Source organism: Cajanus cajan, chromosome 3, assembly GCF_000230855.2.
Source record: "Cajanus cajan strain Asha chromosome 3, NIPB_CcT2T_4, whole genome shotgun sequence".
NCBI lineage: Eukaryota > Viridiplantae > Streptophyta > Magnoliopsida > Fabales > Fabaceae > Cajanus > Cajanus cajan.
This window is the reverse complement of record NC_138519.1, coordinates 17131630-17153344: the sequence shown is the minus strand read 5'-3', so window position 1 is coordinate 17153344 and position 21715 is coordinate 17131630. Positions and strand designations below refer to the sequence as shown.

Genomic DNA, 21715 nt, shown 5'->3' with positions numbered 1-21715 from the left:
GTTTAAACTTAAGATTTTGTGCATGTTATCTCGATCCTCCTTAATAAAATAGTTTTATAAAGTAAAAAAGGAGTGAGGTTTAATATATATATATATATATATATATATATATATTTAAAATTTATAATAAATTATATATATAAGTACTATGTTTGAGTATATAAATTATATGAAAATTTATATAAATAAATATTTTTAAACATATAAATTATATTTTAGAGTTATGATAAATGATTTATATTATAATAAAAAAATATTTTTATTTATTAATAATTTATTTTTAAACATTAATATTAAATTCATAATAATTATGATAAATAAAAACTAAGTTAAATAAGAAGTTAAAAAAATTTCTACAAACTCTCTTGAAAGAAAACTTCTTAAAGATATTCTCAGAATCTGAGTTCGTATTTAATGTATAAAGATTGATAAATGATAAATAATAGATTATTTCTCACTAATCTAAAATTTAATTTGTATATTTAAAATTTAGTTATATAAAAAAATTATTTATAAATTACACATACTAATTTTAATTTGGTTAAATTATAATTTTGGTCCTTTATCTTAGTTTTGTAGATTCATTTTAATCTTTTATCTTTTAAAATGTTCATTTTAGTCTTCTATCTTATAAATTTGGATTTATTTGATCCTTTTGAAATGATTATTTTTAATTTTGAGAGACAATTTTAAATATTTAATTGACAAATTCAAAACTTAAAACTTATCTAATTAGATTCACCTATATGAAAACTATGAAATTCAATTAACATTTGAATAAAAAAAATTATAAACATAGAGAAAATCATGTGAAAAATTATGTTTTATGAGCAATTACAAAATAACATGAAATTAAAGTTTTAGAATTGTTTTCGTCACTTTTTGGATTTATTTATATAGAACTTTCATCATGTTTAAAACACTTTTTTATTTTTTTAAACTTCAAGTGTGTTTAATAATTTTCATATAAGTGTATCTAATTAGACAAGTTTTAAATTTTGAATTTGTTAATCAAATATTCAAAATTGTCTCTCAGTATTAATATAATTATCATTTCAAAAGGATCAAATAGATCCAAATTTAGGAGATAAAAAACTAAAATGAATATTTTAAAAGATAAAAGTCCAAAATAAATATAAAAACAATAAGATAAAAGACTAAATATAATTTAATCTTTAATTTAGTAAGATACTCGATCAAAAGAACTAACCTAATTTCTAATTAGGAAAAATAGGCACTTCTGTGCCTCTGTATTTAAAAAAAAAAACAATAGTGGGTAGTTATTTAAAATATAAGAGGTTTGAAAACTAAATGTCATTGAAATAGAAAAAAGAGAATAAATAAATAGATAAAAGATAAATGATACTGGTTTGTATTTAAATGTATAAAGGTTGATTGTAAGATAAATTAAATTGATATGATATAAAAATATTATAATTCAGCGTCATTAGATAGATTCTTAAATCAATATAATTTTGTGCACAATCTTTAATAAAATATTGAATACACATTCGTATAATATAATATATAATATATTATATGTTATAGAATTTGATATCTATAAATTGGCTGTAAGGAGTAGGCTCATATGATACAAAGAAAGAAGTGAATTGGATTGCGTGAGAGGCTTACTCTGAGACCTGCTCTGACTGGTCAGCAATTCATACCTTCAACATGCTACATGGGAGTTACGCCACATGCACGTGCTTTTTTATGCATCATCTTCTCCACCAATTTCATCTTTTTCTCTTCTTCTTTGCACGCCATGACCCACTTATTCTCATCCAACCAGATTAGCTTTCTTTAATGAATTCAACTTTCACTCCGTTTTCCATCAACTCTCCGTGTTTGGGGAGATGATCAGAGTTTTTGTTTGATTCAATTTTTTAATAGGATATTGGAGTTGAGTTTAAATGCATTCGACATTCTTGTTTGTTTCTGTGCTTTCAATGCTTTAATTTTGCTACCATGCGGGATATTTTGTGGATTTGTGTAGTTGAATGCTTTTAGGGTTTTTGTTGGTCTTGTTTTCACAAATTCACTTTTTATCTGTTGATTTTCTTTTGAATAAAATGTTAATTAGGCGTGAATCCAAATTAATCTAACTGACTTAATCATTTTGTCTCGATTACTTTTAGTATTTGGATTAAATCTAAATCAACTTGTTCAAACGGATGTTGGATAATAAATTTTGATTTTTAAATTTAACTTAATTCAATTCAACCCTAATGTATAATATATTATTAAAATTATACATATAATATTATAATTATATATTTTGAATTCAAGATACTTAGTATTTTAACCCTACCGCCTCTTTATCTCACACACAACATACAAATTATAGGAAAAAAAAACAATTTTTTTTTTAAAAGTTGTAACAATGAACAATACTTTAGAGACTTTACTGTTTGTTGTTGTTACAGATTAAGATTTTCTCTTTAATCAGACTAAAACTGTGTGTATACAGATTCAAATTATATACAAAAATTATTTAATGACTTGTATATTAGTATTTTCAAATACATGTGGTAAATGTTTATAATATATAAATAAATATTATATTTAATATATAAATTATATTTAAAATTTAAATAAATAAATAAATATGTTTAAATATATAGATTGTATTTTAGATTTATAATAAATAATTTATATATAACACAAAATAATTATTTATTGATGATTTATTTTAGAAAGTTTAAGCAACGGATTAAAGCTATCTTTATTGGAAAAAATTATTATCAGTCTTGTTTTATCTGATTCTGAGAATCCTGATGCCAGGCTGAGTGGTAAGTATGAAGTTACATTTTACTTGACTAATAATGTTCATGGTCATTTCTATATCATCTATACTGTGTCAATATTATTTTGCCGTTTATATATAGTATATTTGACCTGAAATATTGCTGGTGTATAGGCAAATCTTTTTGCATGGCTCGGATTGAGGAATTGTTTGCCAATCCTGGTTCTTGGAGTTGCAATGAGCAAATTCACAAAATTATCAAGGTTTCCATTATGCAGATATTATCACTTGTGAAGTTCAAAGACAAGCCAACTTTTGCCTTGACACCATTGCTTCCTGAAGAGATGCATGAGGCTGATTTAAGGTGGTAATGTATTTAGTAATCCTTACTACCATTTTATTAAGTTAACTACTCATCATTGGGTCAATGATATTGAAAACTTATTTGATTTAACTACTGAAATAAGTGGTTAACATAAAACTGGCAACCATTTTTCAATACAATCATATATTTGTTGTATATTATTAGTTATCAATAGTAATTAATTCAGTTATGATGTTTAATTAGTTATCCATCATTTTACAGGAAGATGGAGTTGTTCCACAAGTGTGGAGAAAATGATTTTGATGATATATTTTGGAAGACATGCAGAAGGAAATAAAAATGGGAGATATTGTGAAGGAACAAGGCTATGGATGCACGGTTGATGTCTCAAAGTGCAAGGAGATATTTTCTCCATTCTCATCTCTAACTGATAATATGCTATCTAAATTACTTGGTGCAATTGCTTATAGTCGTACTGGGGTGGAGGAAAACCAGAACACATACTTAACATTCCCTGCAGCCAATGGATCCAACGTGTCTGAGTTGCCACCTCTTAACTCTTGGAATATTGATGTCTTGGTAGATACAGTTAACCATCTTGTGAGTTTTATTCAATAGGACTTAAAGTTCCTCTCATTTTTTTATTGCCTTTTGAATAAGAAAGTAAATCATTTCATTTTTATGTGTTTTCTGATACAGGCACCTCAAACCAACTGGATATGTGTCATGGAAAATCTTGATCATGAAGGGTTTTTCCTTCCTTGTGAAGAAGCATTCCTTTTTCTCATGTGTGTGTATAAACATGCCTCTAAGGTATGATATCAGAACCTTAGATATGCTTTTCCCGTAGCTTAGCTGATTTAAAATCAGTTTTGATACAAGTTAGAAATAATTTTTAGAGCTTCTTTGCTGAAAAATAAAGAATTTTTTCTAGAAGAAAAGTTATCAAAGCCATTTTTAATCTTGTATCTAAATAGGCTTTTATATGCAAACTCTGGCATAAAATTCTGAATGTATGAAAATATACCTAGCAGGAACCATTTCCTCTCCATGCCATATGTGGATCTGTATGGAAGAATAGTAGAATACTGAGGGTCAGCTGTCTTTCCTTAAATACGCTGTATTAGCACCACCAGAAATATTTACCTTTGCACACTCGGGAAGATTGCTGGTATGATGATCTGTTTGTACATTTAGACCTGTTTGGATAAATTATTCCAAAAGCACTTATAGGAAGAAAAAAATTAAAATAAACTTATTAATGAACTAAAACTAAATTATACATGAGTTAAAAATAAGATTTTTGAAAAATTGATGAAAAAGAAAATTTCTACAAATTAACTTATATTTAAGCTAATTTTAACTCATGAAAAACTTTTTTTTTTTTTTTTTTTATATTTTTCTCTCTTAAAAGTATTTCTGGAGAAGTTTATCTATGTTGACCATTATTGTTTCTTGTTCCTATCGCCAAATTCTTATGACAACAAATTGCTGTGCAGGCATATGTTGATGCAATTAATGGCCACAAGCTTCAAAATGGCCATGCAAATCATGCATGGTTGTGTCTTGACCTTTTAGACGTCCTCTGCCAGCTAGCCGAGAAGGCTCATGCCAATAATGTTCGATCAATCCTTGATTACCCTCTTAAACACTGTCCTGAAGTGTTGCTTCTTGGGATGGCACATATTAATGTACAATCTAATGGATTCATATTTGTTGGTTCTCAACAATTACCTATTCTATGTCTTTTCTTGATTCATATGTAGTTTACATTTGTTGTTCTTGCAGACTGCCTATTATCTCTTGCAACGGGAAGTATCTCTGATTGTTTTTCCCAAGATAGTAAAAAGTGCTGTAGGCAGTGGGATGATTCTACACCTTTGGCATGTTAATCCCAATCTGGTCTTGAGAGGGTTTATGGATTCTCAAAACAATGATGCGGGCAGCATTATAAGAATTGTGGACATCTGTCGGGAGTTAAAGGTTGTTCTCTTTTTAAGTGTGTTTTTTTACTTTTATTCATTTCAATCATTTTCCTGATACATAGATAGATTGCACTAAGTTGTTATGGTTTTCTTGATTTTGTTATATTTGAGGATTACAATTGACTATTGATATGATTAAAATAGAAATAATGCATTAATAGAATATATAAGTAAAGAGTAATTTTTATCTTATAAACCAGTTTTATAAGATTAAGTTAGGTTCATAATAAAAAATCTCCTTGTAAGATAAGAATTGTTTCTCACTTATATATAGATATATCACTAGTGGATGTGGCCAAAATAGAAATAAGGCATTAGCAAAGTATATAAAGTATATATCACTAGTGGATGTGGCCAAAATAGAAATAAGGCATTAGCAAAGTATATAAAGAGATAGCAATCCTCACCTTATATATTGATCTAGACTCAATTTGCTTTCTTAATATGTTTTAATAATAAGCGAATCTCACTTTCATTGAGCCCTTAGTTGCAAGAAGCCTTCAAGTTTGTCTTCACGATTCACAAATGCCAATCTCTTTTCTTTTTTACAATCTTTTGCCATTTTTAACTCATGCTTCTTGGTGGTTTATAGATTCTATCATCCGTAGTGGAAATTATGCCCTCTTATTATAGTATAAGGTTAGCAGCAGTGGCATCAAGAAAAAAATTCATTAACCTCGAGAGGTGGTTGAATAGAAACTTAACTAGAAGCAAGGACATCCTTTTTGTGGTAACAATAATACCTTTCCTCGTTCTTTGGATCCTAATTTTTTTTACAAACTAACTTCACAGATTTAGAGTCTAATTTTTTTTACAAACTAACTTTTTGTTGCTACAATTGCAGTTACATAGTACAGACAGAACCTCGTCAAGGCTTTCTTCTAATCCTGGTTTTGTTGGTCCTTCCCGTGGATCTATTTCTACTGGTATATTTCTATCACTTGTGTTTCTACAGTTACATAGCCTGTTGCTTTGCATAAAGACATAAATTTATGCTTTCTATTTCTGAAAATATGTTGTGCTCCTTTGATATGTGCATCTGGCGTAGGGTTTGGATCTTCCTTGAACACTGAAACTTTGGTTGCTGCTGCTACGAAAATAGAAAGTCCTATTGAGGTACTCTCTAGCCTTGTACAAAAGATTAATCAGACTGGCTGCTTTTCTTCAGTTTTGATAATTGATTTGTTCAGTTGTTTATATTATCAATGATTTTACTTATCTACTTATAAATAATTTTGAAGAGTTTCATGTTTCACCTAAGGGATATCTTTGTTTACCAAAAAAAAACATCTAGCTTATGAGAGCTACACTTTCCCTCACATTTGATTTTGTTTAAATTTTCTAATTAAGTAGAGATGAACTACACACACTCTCTATATGCAAGTATTCGTGGTTTCAAAAATCTCTCTCCTATAAATGTCTTCTTTATCCCTTATCTCCTGATTCTTTCATCTCTGTCCTTATTTAAAGTAACAGGTCCCTCATCTATTATTTCATGGAGATTTTCTCTGATTTCTTGGGGATAGACTATCCTTATTTCTTTTAACTTTCATACCGGTTTAAATTTCTTTGATTTAAAATGGCTTATGATTATTCTTTCTCCTAATTATGAGGATAACAAAGTATTCTCTCTATTTAATTTTCTTACACTTTATTGTCATCGATAAATGAAATTATTATTGAATTTTAATTATTATGTTGACAATGATCTTATTAAGTATATTTGATATTATTCTGTATACAAATTTATTAAATTTTGTCAAGGTCATATGATAGATATTTACTCTAATTATATGATATTAATAATTTTTCACTTTTCAAAATAAATAATTGTGATCCTAAAATTATTTAACTGGTACAATGCATGAACTAAAATACTAGTTTTAATTTAGTATCTTATACAAATCTAAATTTTGATTTCCTTTACTTGGAGTAATTTAACCCTAATTTTTTATTATGTTAACAGGCTCCGGACTCAGATGTTCAAGAAAAGATATCATTTATAATTAATAATGTTTTTGCTGCTAATATTGAAGACAAAGCAAAAGTGTTTGCTGAAATTTTGAAAGAGCAGTACTATGGTTTGCACAGTATATGGTTATGAAAAGGTTAGCATGATTCATAAGTCAAGTCATGTATCATGTAATTGCTTAAAACAGTTGCATCCATGTAGAGATATGGGGCATGCTATATATATTGGTACCTTCATTTATACCATTTGTTATTTATTTCTAGAGCAAGCATTGAGCCAAATTTCCATGACTTGTACTTGAAATTCATGGATAAGGTTAATTCAAAGGCTTTAAACAAAGAGATTGTGCAGGCAATTTATGAAAATTGCAAGGTTTGAGCCTTGTTTCTGTTCCCTGCTTGATTGAATTGACAAGTTGTGTTGATAATATGAAATCATACTTGGTGTTTGAATATTTTTCAGGCTCTTTTAGGATCAGAGCTCTTAAAATCAAGTTTAGAAGAACGCTCTTTGCTTAAAAATTTGGGGAGCTGGCTTGGGAAGTTAACAATTGGTCGTAATAAGGTTTTGATGGCTCGTGAAATAGACCCAAAGTCTTTGATTATAGAGGTAATTTCCAAATTGAATATATTTCAGGAGCAGATGGCCCTTAAATTGGTCATTTTCTTATCAAATTGTTTTCCATGTTGTAGGCATATGAGAAGGGGCTAATGTTCGTTATTATTCCATTTACATCAAAGGTATAATTTATGATTGTAATTATCTGGTTCAATGTTTATCATTTAATTATGTGTTCTGACTCTAATTATAACTATCTTATGTTTCTATATAAAACACATTTTGTCATCAAATCCCTTTCAAAAAACATCTCTCAAAAGAATGGCAAGAAGAAATAAAGGTAATTAGTCAACAAATAAATCAACTAGCTAGGATACAACCAATTGCTTGGAAGGAGATGAAGAAAATAACAAAATGGTTTCAAGAAATCGTTTATATTTCTTCTAGGTTCTTTCATTTAAAACCCATTATTTAATTTCATTATTTTATGTGATTTTTAATTAAATTCTCTAATATTTTTTTTAATTACAGTATAAGTGTTCATCAAATATCTCAGCCAAAAAATGACAGAGAAAAATACTATAATATCTCGAGTGCATCATCTCCCATAAAAGTTGTTGAAAGTAGGATTGATAAGGATGTGGAACAAGCTAGTGGGATGGATCCATTAATAGTCACTTTCAATAGTTTATCCAGAATGATAGTGGATAAATATCCTAAATTGAAGTTCGCACTTTTTCCATCAGGACTTCCAATACTTATTGATAATAACCAACAAACTTGTTCAACTAATTCGCATCAAATTCCTTCAAGAGTGGACAGTCAAAGTAAAAGTAGAAGGATAATGCTTGATCATTATGAAGCAGATAATAAATATTATATAAATTATCAACCCATGTCTCAGTATATATATAATTGATGGAAGAATTGTCTATGTTCAAATACCAAAAGTAAGTTCCATCAATTATATACGGAGACATGGGTTGATAATTTATATAATATTTATTATATGCTTCATAATGATCAAGCAATATCCTTCTACTTTCACTTTGACTGTCCACTCTTGAAGGAATTTGATGCGAATTAGTTGAAGAAGTTTGTTGGTTATTATCAATAAGTATTGAAAGTCCTGATGGAGAAAGTGCGAACTTCAATTTAGGATATTTATCCACTATCATTCTGGCTAAGCTATTGAAAGTGACTATTATGGATCCATCCCACTAGCTTGTTCCACATCCTTATCAATCCTACTTTCAACAACTTTTATGGGTGATGACGCATCCGAGATATTATAGTATTTTTCTCTGTCATTTTTTGGTTGAGATATTTGATGAGCACTTGTACTGTAATTATAAAAAATATATATTAGAGAATTTAATTAAAAATTACATAAAATAATGAAATTAAATAATGGGTTTTAAATGAAAAAACCTAGAAGAAATATAAACGATTTCTTGAAACCGTTTTGTTATTTTCTTCATCTCCTTTCGAGCAATTGATTGTATCTTAGTTGATTTGTTTGTTGACCGATTACCTTTGTTTCTTCTTGCCATTCTTTCGAGAGACGTTTTTGGAAAGAGATTTGATGACAAAATTGTTGAGCTTAGAGGAGCCTGAACTTGATGAGGTCAAGATTATCTCTAAAACTTAAAGGAGTTTTGATGATCACAAAATGTGTGTCAAGGACAACAACAAACAACAACTTAGAAGACAAAAACAAAGTCAAAGAAAGTGCTATGTAATAGGGATTAGTATATAAATTGTTTTGAATGAGTTTATATGTTATGTGTGCTGTGTGCATAAGCAAAATCTATATCTAAACTAATTAGAGAGTGTATGATGATGAGTTAAAAAGACTAAAAAGTTATTTTGAGACTTAAAACGAAGTTTTGAAAACTAACTCAAAATAATCGATTATCATTAAATATAATCGATTATTCCAGCAACAGGCAGAATGAGATGCCTTGCTGCAATAATCGATTATTTTCCAAATAATCGATTATCCCAGAAATAACTCTCTGGAATAATCGATTATCCAGAAAAATAATCGATTATATTGTTCTTGGTTGGTTTCCAGAAAACCTGAAGAACAAAATAATCGATTATTCTTTAAAATAATCAATTATCTGGTTTTGAAACTTTTATAAATAGTTTGAACTTTTAGAAACTTCAGATAAGAGTTAGAATTGATAATCAAATTTAGAAAAGCATTTTTGTGGAGTCTTTGTGACAATCTTGGAGAGATTTCTTTGTGAATTCAAGAAGAAAAACGTTTGTGAAAAACCTTGAAAGAGATCATCATCATCATCATATTCTTGAAAGGGGAAGATTAAGACTTGCTTCTGAATTCCAGGTGAATTCGTTCCTTGATTCTTTGTGAATATTTGTAAAAATCTTGAGAAGGGTTTCTCAAGTGGTAAGGATTCTTGTAGTGGGTTTCTACAAGGGGTGCTTTCTTGGGGTCAAGAAAGTGGTTATCTTTAGTGTTGAAGTATATGCATGTGTGGTATGCTTGTAAACCTTCTTCATTAAGATAGTGGAACAAATCTTGATCAGGTGCTGATTGAGGACTGGATGTAGGTCACATGTGGAGTGGCTGAACCAATATAAAAGACTTGTGCAATCTTCTTCTACCTTTATCTTTTACTTTGAGTAATATCTTGGTTGAACATTAAAGAAGATAATTCTTGATTAACATGTGTGTGTGAATATTGATGGTTTAATCTGAATTAAAGCATTACATTTGAACCTCATTAGTTTTTGTAATCAAGAAAGCATATAGAATTCATTCTTCCATAACAAGTCTTTAAAGAAGCTTCATTTGAAAATTCATTCTTAGAAAAGTTTAAGTGAAATAAAGATCCTAAATACTCTGAAATTTTTTAAAGGGTCATAGAATCCAATTCACCCCCCCTCTTGGATTGTGCCAGTCTTTTCTAACAATTGGTATCTAGTGCAAGGTTCTTGAGAGTTATTCAAGATTTCAAAAATGGCCAACAACAACCTACCCTATGGTGAGGGTGTGTCTATTCATAGACTTCCTGTTTTCAATGGTGAAAACTATGTCTACTGGAAAATTAGGATGAGAATTTTCATTGAAACTATTGATATTAGTGTATGGGATGTAATAGAAAATGGACCCTATATCCCTATGAAAAAAGATGGTGATGAGATTAAAGAAAAAAATTGGAGTGAGTGGAGTGATGAGGAAAAGAAAAGAGCCCAACATGACAAGAGAGCCAAAAACATCATAACATCTGCATTGTCAATTGATGAATTTTTTAGAATTTCACAATGCATATCTGCTAAAGAAATGTGGGATACTTTGCAAGTCACTCATGAAGGAACAAGTGATGTAAAGAGATCAAGAAAGCATACTCTCATTAGAGAATATGAGCTGTTTAGAATGCAAAATGGTGAATCTATTTCTGATTTTCAAAAAAGATTTACACACTTGATAAATCACCTTGTTGACCTTGGCAGGAAATTTGAAAAAGAAGAGCTGAATTTGAAAGTGCTGCAATGCTTGGACAGATCATGGCAAGCAAAGGTGACAGCCATAGAAGAATCAAAGGATTTGCCCTCTTTGACACTTGCTACTCTCTTTGGGAAACTAAGAGAGCATGAGCAAAAGCTGCACATATTTGAAGAAAATGAACAGCAGGACAAGAAAGGAAAAGGAGTGTCATTGAAAGCCTTGAAATCTGCCAAAGGAAAAGAGGTGTGTGAAGAATCAAGCTCCGATGATTCCGAAACTGAGAACTTCAATTTGCTGGTGAAGAAGTTCAGAAAATTCATAAGGAGAAAGAAAAATTCCCCCTAAAAATTCAATAGAAAGACAAACAAGAAAGAGGAAGCAAGTACATCCTCCTTCAATTGCTTTGAATGTGGAAAACCGGGGCACATGAAAGCTGAGTATCCAAACCTCTTGAAGAAGCAACAAGAAGAGAAGAAAAGCAAGAGAAATGGAAAAGGGAAGAGAGCCTACATTGCTTGGGAAGATAATGACTCAAGCACAACAAGTGATGAATTCGAATGTGAGGAGAACAATTTATGTTTGATGGCTGGAGCTGACCAAGACACAATTGTAAGTGATTCTGACCTTGAATTTAATCCGGACTATGATCAACTCCAAGAAGCTTTTATACAAATTCATGAAGAGGCTGTGAATTTAGATGCCTTGAATTCAAAGCTGAAAAACAAGCTGAAATGGTATGAAAATGCTTTAATTAAAGCTGAACAAGAGCTTGAGAATTTGAAACATGAGCATGAAAATCTTCAAACTATGTTTAACTTTAGTGAAGCTCATTGTGAGAACTCCACCTCCTCAAAAGATGTTTGTGAAAATTGCAAGACTTTTGAAAAAGAAAATGCTGATTTAAAATTCACTCTTGCAAAGTTCACTAATGGAAATGCAAATTTAAATATTCTTTTTGGGAAAACAAAGAAACACTTTTTATAGGATTGGACTTGGTTTTAATCAAAGCATGAGCATTCCATTTAAGTCAAAGAAAGAACCTTTTTAGAAAAACCAAAATTTTAGAAAATTTAAAAGGAATTTCTCTAGACAAACAACTTGTTTCTATTGTTGTAAAAAAGGTCACACAATAAAGAACTGCTACTCTAGGAAGTATGGAGTTCCAAATGGAGAAATGGTTTGGATTAAGAAAAGTCAAAGGCTGAGAACTAACCTACAAGGACCCTTCACATGGGTACCTAAATTTTTTCTCTGAATCTTTGTTGTAGGAATGCTTGAGGGCCAAGAACTTACTTTGGTATCTTGATAGTGGCTGCTCAAGGCATATGACTGGGGATCCTTCAAAGTTCTCAAGTCTGAAATTGAAGAATGAAGGGTATGTTACCTATGGTGACAACAACAAAGGGAGAATTCTTGGCCATGGAAATGTTGGTAACACCTCCTCTCAAACATTGATTGAGAATGTACTGCTTGTTGATGGATTGAAACATAATTTGCTGAGTATAAGTCAACTAAGTGACAAAGGCTTTAAAATTGAATTTGATAATACATGTTACTTTATATGTGATAAAAAGACTAAAGAAATCAGATTCATAGGAAAAAGGATTGACAATATATACATGCTTGACTTAGAACACTCTATAGCAATTTCAAACACTAAGTGTTTAATAACTCAAGAAGAAAACATATGGCTTTGGCATAGGAGAGCTGCACATATTCATATGGATTATTTGAATAAACTGAGTAGGAAAGAATTAGTGGTTGGTTTACCTAATCTCAAGTTTAGTAAGGACAAACTATGTGATGCTTGTCAAAAGGGCAAGCAAGTGAAGGCTAGCTTTAAAAGCAAAAATCAGATTTCCACAACTAGACCTTTGCAATTAATTCACATGGATTTGTTTGGTCCTTCAAGAACCATGAGCTTAGGTGGAAACTACTATGGTTTAGTGATTGTTGATGACTACTCAAGATACACATGGGTTATGTTTCTTGCAAACAAAAATGATGCTTTTAATGCCTTTAGAAAATTTGCCAAGCTTGTTCAAAATGAAAAGTGTTCAAACATTACCTCTATAAGAAGTGACCATGGAGGTGAATTTCAAAACATAATGTTTCAAAAATTCTATGAGGAACATGGTATAAACCATAATTTCTCAGCACCTAGGACACAGCTTGTCATGTGTTAAACAAAGTTCTGATCCGACCTATATTAAAGAAAACACCCTATGAAATTTACAATGGAAGGAAGCCTAACATTTTATATTTTAGAGTGTTTGGGTGTAAGTGCTTTGTGCTGAATAATGGGAAAGAGCAACTTGGAAAATTTGATGCAAAGGCTGATGAGGCAATCTTTCTAGGATACTCTACAAATAGCAAAGCTTATAGAATTTATAATAAGAGAACTCTAGTTGTAGAAGAATCTGTCCATGTGGTATTTGATGAGTCTAACAAACAAGAGACAAGGAAAACTGAAATTGAAGACTTAACTGATTTGCTGGATCAACCTCTATTGGAAAGTGAAACTAATAATAAGCCTAAAGAGACTTAACTGATTTTTTTTTTTTGCCTAGAATTCCCTTTGTGAGTTTTCATTCTAGCAGCTTCTTAACAAGCAATGCTTCTCTCTTGTTAAAATCATCTTTCAAGAAAGCTCTATTCATTTTGACTAAGTGTTTGAGGGATTCTTCCTCCTCAAGTTCTATTCCGCTTGGATTTCACGGTTGTATGACACGGCTTTATCCTTTTAGGGCAAGAGTTAGGATCTTGATGATTGTGGATTTCTTTTTCCTAAACTCTTTATACATGGCTCACTTTCCATTACTTCTGGCTAATGCATATAGGTTGATTTCTCTTTTTATTCTCGTTTATTCTTTTTTTCAAGAAGGATATGTTCTAAATGAATACAATGCAGAATGAAGAGAAAGTTGAGAATAATAAATACCAGTTCTAGTATTGGAATGACCCGTTCCAGCCTAGGATTCTTTAGGTGTTTTAGTCACGTTGGAACGGCCCGTTCTGATATTGGAACGGCCCGTACCAGGTTCGGAATGGCCCGTTTCGATTTTGGAACAGCCCGTTCCAGGCTACTAAAACCACCTTATTTGGCCTTTAGGCCTATCTACGGAAATTTTCGTAGGTAAGTTATTTACAGAAATTTCCATAGATAACTTATCTACGGAACTTTCCTTAAATTGTTCACAATTTTACTTCAGGGCAATACTTTATAATTATCTGCAGGTGCGCACAAAAAATTATAATCATCTTCAGGGCAACAGATTTTTGAACACTTACAACATCAAATTCTCGTTTCTTGATAAAATCAGGAGCTGCAGCAAGATTAGGAGATTTCTCTTCCAATGAAGTATTCAAATTGCACGCAGATTCTCTAATTTCTACTTCAAGCATCTCTATTGCACTCTTGCAAAGGAAATAGACTATTAAACTTGTTTTTTTCTGGATTTTAAGCTGGCTAAATTGACAAAGCAAATTGTGACAACAATCTAATACGAATGATACAATTTAGGGAAATGAAATAGGAAGCTTACTACTGGCACTTTCTCAATCCCTAGCTAAGTATAAAAAAAATGCAAGAACAATGATAACGATGAAGAATGTAAAGAAAGTGTAACCCAGTATTCACGATACATGGGAACTCTCCTCTAATCAAAACCTTGATCCAATCACACCCCTTAACTAACTTATCTTTTCCTAATTCATTTCCTCTCATCAAATACATTTAATTGTATTGGGTAGTTATTATTTTGACTAACTCACTAGGTTCTAACCCCCTGCAAGAGGCTTAATAGGTTCCGAATTGAAGTTTAAATATTCTCTCTTAAATTTTACATTCAACAAAAACAAGGGTTATGTACTTGTAGTAAAGTTTCATTTCAACCCTTTCTATCAATAGAATGAAATAAGATAAAATGAACACGTAAGACAACTAAGCTTGAATGCACTATTTTATCATGAGCATAAAGTGCAATAAGTAATAATAATAATAATAATTATTATTATTATGATGATAATAATAATAATAATAATCATAATAATAATAATAAATGACTGACCTGCATATACATAGAGCATTCCTCATGTCTCCAGAAGCTGCAACAACTTTCTGCAAGGTGGAATGCCAATTAGCCTTTACATGTATATTATTTCAAGATGGGTTGCAAAATAGCACTTTCTTATGCTCCTACTGTCATTAGTTTATTTATTTAAAACATAAAACAACAAAATGGAACTTAATGCATTTTACCTGAGAATGAAAAAAAGTAGCACAGCCTAGCATTATTTTTCAAAATTAAACTTATGTGAGCAATGATAAAAAGACTCACCCTAGCACACAACTCCAAGGCTTGCTTTTGGAAGACAGTGTAAGGAAGTTCCGGGCAGTGAAAAAGAAATTATTAACAAAATATTCATCAAGAAATTACGTAAAATTTGGTTCACATTTTTTTCCTTCAACAAGTCAGTAAACTCTAGCAAAGCATCACAATAATTTTCTTCCAGTAGCCATGATTCAAGGTGAAGGCAGCTCAATCCTAGAACTCATATTCAATAACAATTATAAAAACTCAATTATAATAACTCATTACTATTGTCCAACATATTATATTCATATGTTCTCATATAGTAAAACTCTAACAGTAACAATTATAAAAACTCAATGATAAAAAGGCTATAAATACCTTGAGTAAATCAGAAACCTTCTCAGCAATATATTTTTGTTGAATATTGGCTCCCTCCTATGTTACTTATCAACATGAATGCACAGTATAACTTCATCAACACATTACACCTGAAAGTAAAACTTAATAAATTGTAGGAACAATGTATATAAATTATTGCAAGTATATATAAATAGATGAGGCAGAGGTGAGGCAAGTATATATAAATTCTTAGAAGAATGAATGCTGATGCATCAAATATATAAAAAACTATTTTCAGAATTTAAAGTGTGAAAGATGGAAGTCTTCTTTTATAGGATGAAATTAGAAAATTCCAGAAAGGGAGATATGGAACTGAGAACAGTCAATATAAATCACAAAGAGCAGGGAAGAGAAAAATACAGACAAATCCCTTATAATAGAATGATTAAGCGTATCAATACTCTGAGATCAAAGCAAGATGAATAACTCAAACTCTCCCAGTGGCTTGAAATATTATGTAGAGTCTCAGGATGGTTTTATAAATTCAATACACATGCACCTTCATGTGAAAGTTATTTGTCCTTGATATGATAATGTTGACTCAATCTTAAATATCAACAAAGATCAAACTCCTGACAACTGTAGACAAGCTTTCATACAATGTCAAAGGTCAATTATCTTTAAAGCTTTGGTTGTTTGGTGGAGGCCTAGGAATGGGCTTATACCTCTAAGAATGAGAAATTGGTATGTGACAAAAACAAATACCATTCAAAGATTATAATGATAAAAATATGTCGGTGCCACATACAAAAAAATGGCACTAGATACTAGTAAAATATTATATAATGGAACTGACAGAAAACAGAACCAAAGAACAGAAGATATTGTTAATACTCATCAAGGTACCTTGTTTCACAACAGGAGACATTACTGACATAGATTTTCCTTCCTGACCTGAAAGATACAAATGAATATATTATAGAAACAAGTCACAAGTATTTGGAAAAGATACACTGATGGAAGTCTGGATGCTAATCTTTCAAAATTAATGGGAATGTACACAAAAGCCAAACAACAACCAACGTCCTCTTTGGTCAAGGTATACTCAAATGTACCTGCTGACACTAACAAAAAGCTTCTGCATAGATTTTCCACAATGAAACAAGAGTAAAGAGCTTAGTAAGTGCAATGAGGGATGGAAAAAAATTAAATTTTTAAACAAAACAAAAGCAGGAAGCATCCACAAAGCACTGTAAAAGATGCAATTCTAATTTGCAAAAGCACAAATCAAAAGTCTAGAATAAAGGAATTTATATTTTAACTTGATGCTTCCATGACCTTTAGTAAAGTGCAAAAAAGAGAATACAGACGCGGAATCCCTGTTTTCCCGTAACCAAGAAATGTTCGGCTATGATGCTTGTTTCATTTTCAGCACCCCCTAAAGTAATAAATGTCAAAATAATTGGTGATCTACGAGAGAATAGCAAGGTCACTGCAACTGGTATTTTTACAAATGTTGAACGAAGCTTATTTTTACAGAGCATAATGAAAGCTTAAATAAATAAAAGTATAAAAACTGAGGAATTGCAAGAATGAAAGCGAGAAATAGAGCAGAGAAGCCATAAAATACCTAATAGAAGGAGGTTGGTGGCCGGCGAGGGACTGTTGGAATGATTTAACACAAAAGGAGGTGTGGTGGCCGGCAAGGGACTGTTGGAAAGGTTTATTGGAGAAGGAGGTGTGGTGGCCGGCGAGGGAGTGTTTGAACCGTTTAACAGAGAAGAGAAGGAGGTCTGCTAGGGTAAGAGGAAGGTTCAAAACAAATTTTGTGTATCACAAGACTAAGTTATAAAAATAAAAATAAATTAATTCTTTATGAGCATTATTTTTAATTTTAGTTTCTGCTCAGTTTATTTAAAATAAATAAATAAATAAACATTTATTTTAAAATTTAATTTGAATAAAACATGTTATTATTGATATTAAATCATAATAAATTTTATAATATTAAATTTAGTATATATTAAAATTAATTAAATATTTGTATTTAAGAAATTATTACAGATTTTAGACATATATTTTAAAGTTTTTATTTTATTAAATTAATTGAAAATTAATTATATTTTATCACTTTTTAATAAAGTGAGTGAATGATAATGAATTAATTAAAATTTTAAAATATATTTTTATTAAAAATAATTTTTTGGTCAATATAGTGACTAAAAAGTATCATAATAAATAATGAAATTAAATAAATTAAATCTTATAATGGTTATTTTTTTTCATAATGCTAAATTAAATATTCTAATTAATTTTATAATAAATTAAAATGAAAATATTATAATCAAAAGAAATTTAATATTTAATCAAAAGATTATATAAATCATAATTAAAATTATAATAAATATTCTGATATTAAATTTATTATATGTTAAAATTAATTACATATTTATATCAAAGAAATTGCTAGAGATTTTAGATTTTATTTATTATGTTTTATAATAAATAAAATCCAATATTAAATCAAAAGATTATAAAAATCATAACTCAAATCCAGGTAAATATTTTGATATTAAATTTATTATATATTAAAATTAATTAAACATTTTTATCAAACAAACTCATACACATTTTAGATTTTATTTACTATCTTTCATAATCAAAAGAAATCCAATATTAAATCAAAAGATAATAAAAATTATAACTAAAATATTTATAAATTATCTAATATTAAATTTAGTATATATTAAAATTAATTAATTAAATATTTGTATTTAAGAAATTGTTACAGATTTTAGATATATATATTTTAAAATTTTTATTTTATTAAATTTATTAAAAATTAATTATATTTTATCACTTTTTAATAAAGTGAGTGAATGATAATGAATTAACAAATTCTAAAATACATTTTTAATTAAAAATAATTTTTTGGTCAATACAGTAACTAAAAAGTATTATAATAAATAATTATACTAAAAAAGAATAAATTTTATAATGATTATTTTTTTAATGATGTTAAATTAAATATTCTAATTATTTTCTAATAAATAAAAATGAAAAGATAATAAAAATATGTTTTACCTACAGAATTTATCTACGGAAATTTCCATAGATAACTGAACATTATCTACGGAATAAATTCCGTAGATAATATTCCGTAGATAATTAAACGTTATCTACGAAAAAATTTCCTTGTTTGTGTGCCCCCGGACGAAATTGGGTGTCTACAAGGGTTGGACGTTTGAGGTTAGTTTCAATAATCGTGACTTACATTTAGCTTTTGCGTTAATTGTTCATCTGGAACGACCCGTTCTACAACCAGAACGGGCCATTCTACTTGAATTTAATGTTTGTTAATTGTTAATCTGGAACGGCCCATTCTGGTTGCAGAATGGGCCGTTCCAGATGCATTAAAGAAGGAGAATTTAATTTAGTTTAATTTTTTTAGGATTATGGCAGATTTGGGGTCTGGTAGTGGAAAGAGGGAAGGGAGATCTGCCACTCGATTGTCTGGGTTGACAGTTGGACGCATTGCGAAGGAGAGGACACTGGTTGAGGTGGATCCTCGTTCTAGCAAGGCGTCAAGCCCAAATGCTGCAAAGTTTAGGAGCTATTTGGGAGTCCTAGCTCGACGTCATGTTTCTATTATCATTACATCATGAGATGATGTTGAGGAGGCTAACAAGAATCTCATGTGGCAGGATATTCAGATATATACTTGCACATCCCTTCAATATTATATAACTTAAATATGTTATTTATTATTTGTTGTTATTTTGGTAGCAAAATTTTGATATTCCCAACACCGAGCTCATGAGGAGGAAGATGTTATCTGCCTTTGCCACCAGGTGGAGAGACTTCAAGACTTTCTTGACACGGGAGTATGTATTTGGAGAGCGACAAAATGAGACTCCCTGTAGTACCAGATTACTGACGAGGAGTGGATGCAATTTTGTGCCACTCGATTGGACCCTTCTTGGCAGGTTAGTTATTGATAATTCTTACATTGACACAAATACTTAAGGTATATTTTAATTAATCTCATTTTCTTATTTGTATTATTGCAGGCCAAAAGAGTAGCTGCCCAAGAATGACAGAGCAAGAATGATGCACCCCATCTATTGTCAAGAGGGGGATATGAATTAAAAAAAAAAGAAAATGATGAAGGCTAGGGCAGAGGCATCAGGGGTTGAGTCTACTGACCGTGTGGAGCCACCTCCCCGCTATGAGATGTGGATAGCAGCTCGAACAAAATCAGATGGGCAAATGACTTCTGAGTCTGCAAGGGTCATTTATGATAAAATAGTAAGTAAAAATATACAAACTAAGACTCTTCATTTCAACTCATTCAACTCATAAGTGTAGTTTAGGGTATACTTATTGTTAATATGTTGCAGGAGGGTTTAGTTGAGCAAACCACCCAGGGCTTATTTGTTCCCCATGATCGGGATGATATACTCACAACGGCCATAGGAAGGCCAGAGCACGCAGGGAGTGTGCGTGGTATTGGTGGTTCTTGGAGTCACCGATATTACATTGGTTCACCACCGTCAGGGAGCAGTATTGTTGGCTCTTGCAGTTAGGAGGCTATGCAGAGAATGGAGATGCAGTTTGAAGAGAAATTGAAGAACATTCGAGAAGAGTTTGAATAGAATTTGAGTTTTTGGATCGTTCTCAGCAACAGACTACAGTTCCTCATGATGGTGTTCGAGTCAGCACTAAAGGGAGTTGTGCTGCTCCAGATCCCTCAAGGGAATAGACTCACACTGATGTACCAAACCAGTGTGAGTTATATGTTGAGGATAACCTCCCATGGTTAGTGGCTATTAGTCGAGTATTTGAGGGTGGCTTAACCATCCATGGTGTCCCTCTACAGCCAGAGTGGACACGGGTTGTGATTGACCAAGTTCAAGATGTTACTACTCCAGTGCCTTTGCCCAATACAGAGGTTCAACTAGTGGGGCAGGCAACCGGCACATTCTTAGCTTGGCCAAAATGTTTAGTTATGCCGCTTTCAACACGGGCAAAGGTAATTCTATTATTGCTCTTTTATATTCTTATAATTCTATTATTGTTTAACTAATCTTGATTCTTTCTTTTGGATTTTATCAATCGTGGTAAGGAGGTCATGAGAGAACCTATTGTTGATGATGCTGATATCGCAGAAGTTGAGGATGGTCCCATATCTAGGCTTCTAACCATATTACCACGATTGAAGAAGAAACCAATTCAATTGTTGTGGGACATTAGAGTTTTTGGAGTTGATAGCTCTGATGTTCCACTATACATATCCTTGTCCGACACATTAGAGATTGTTGGGGGAAACTCCATAATATATCTATCATACAGTCGTGGGCCATGTAAGTGATATTTTCTTTTATGAGTATAAAATTACAATAGTTACATTTAACTTATAATAATTAATTGTGTTAGTTACATGGACAAATTGAGTGTGGAGCAAGCACAAGCACAAGTATATAGATTTATTGAGCCTCAATCCATCCAAAAATCAGGAAACACTCAGGTCCATATCCAACAATATATGCAAACATGGATGAGTGAATCAGGAAGAGATATATACATTGCTCCATACATTGACGGGTTAGTTTTTTAATTAATTTTTAATCATGGTAATTTTATAACTAATTTGTTTGTCATACAATGTAGGTCCCATTGGCAGTTAATGGTAATCATTCCTAAGGAAACACCATGGTGTGGTTTTGTTCACTACATCGAAAACCAAGCCACGAAATTAAATGTCAATTACAAGGGTAACTAAAATTATTCATTATGTTTTAAAACTATAACTATATATATTGGCTAACATTTGTTTTCATTTACACTAGTGAAAAAAACACTTTTAAAATCAGTCATTTTTGACTTTTAAAATCGGTTCTACGACCGATTTTAAAAGAGCCAATTTTAAAAAGTGAGACTTTTAACATTGGTCGTTGACCGATGTTAAAAGTCCCACTTTTAAAATCAGTTAAGAC

General features: G+C 30.7%; 1 protein-coding gene across 1 annotated transcript; it reads left to right on the top strand.

Annotated features, from left to right (window-relative positions):
* Positions 1-7026: 7026 nt before the first annotated feature.
* Positions 7027-9295, top strand: LOC114916854 (uncharacterized). The gene is made up of 3 exons (XM_083070592.1): positions 7027-7164; positions 7292-7400; positions 7491-9295. Exons 1-3 carry the CDS (start codon positions 7151-7153, stop codon positions 7737-7739), a joined length of 372 nt encoding a protein of 123 aa, XP_082926718.1. The 5' UTR covers positions 7027-7150; the 3' UTR covers positions 7740-9295.
* Positions 9296-21715: the final 12420 nt, after the last annotated feature.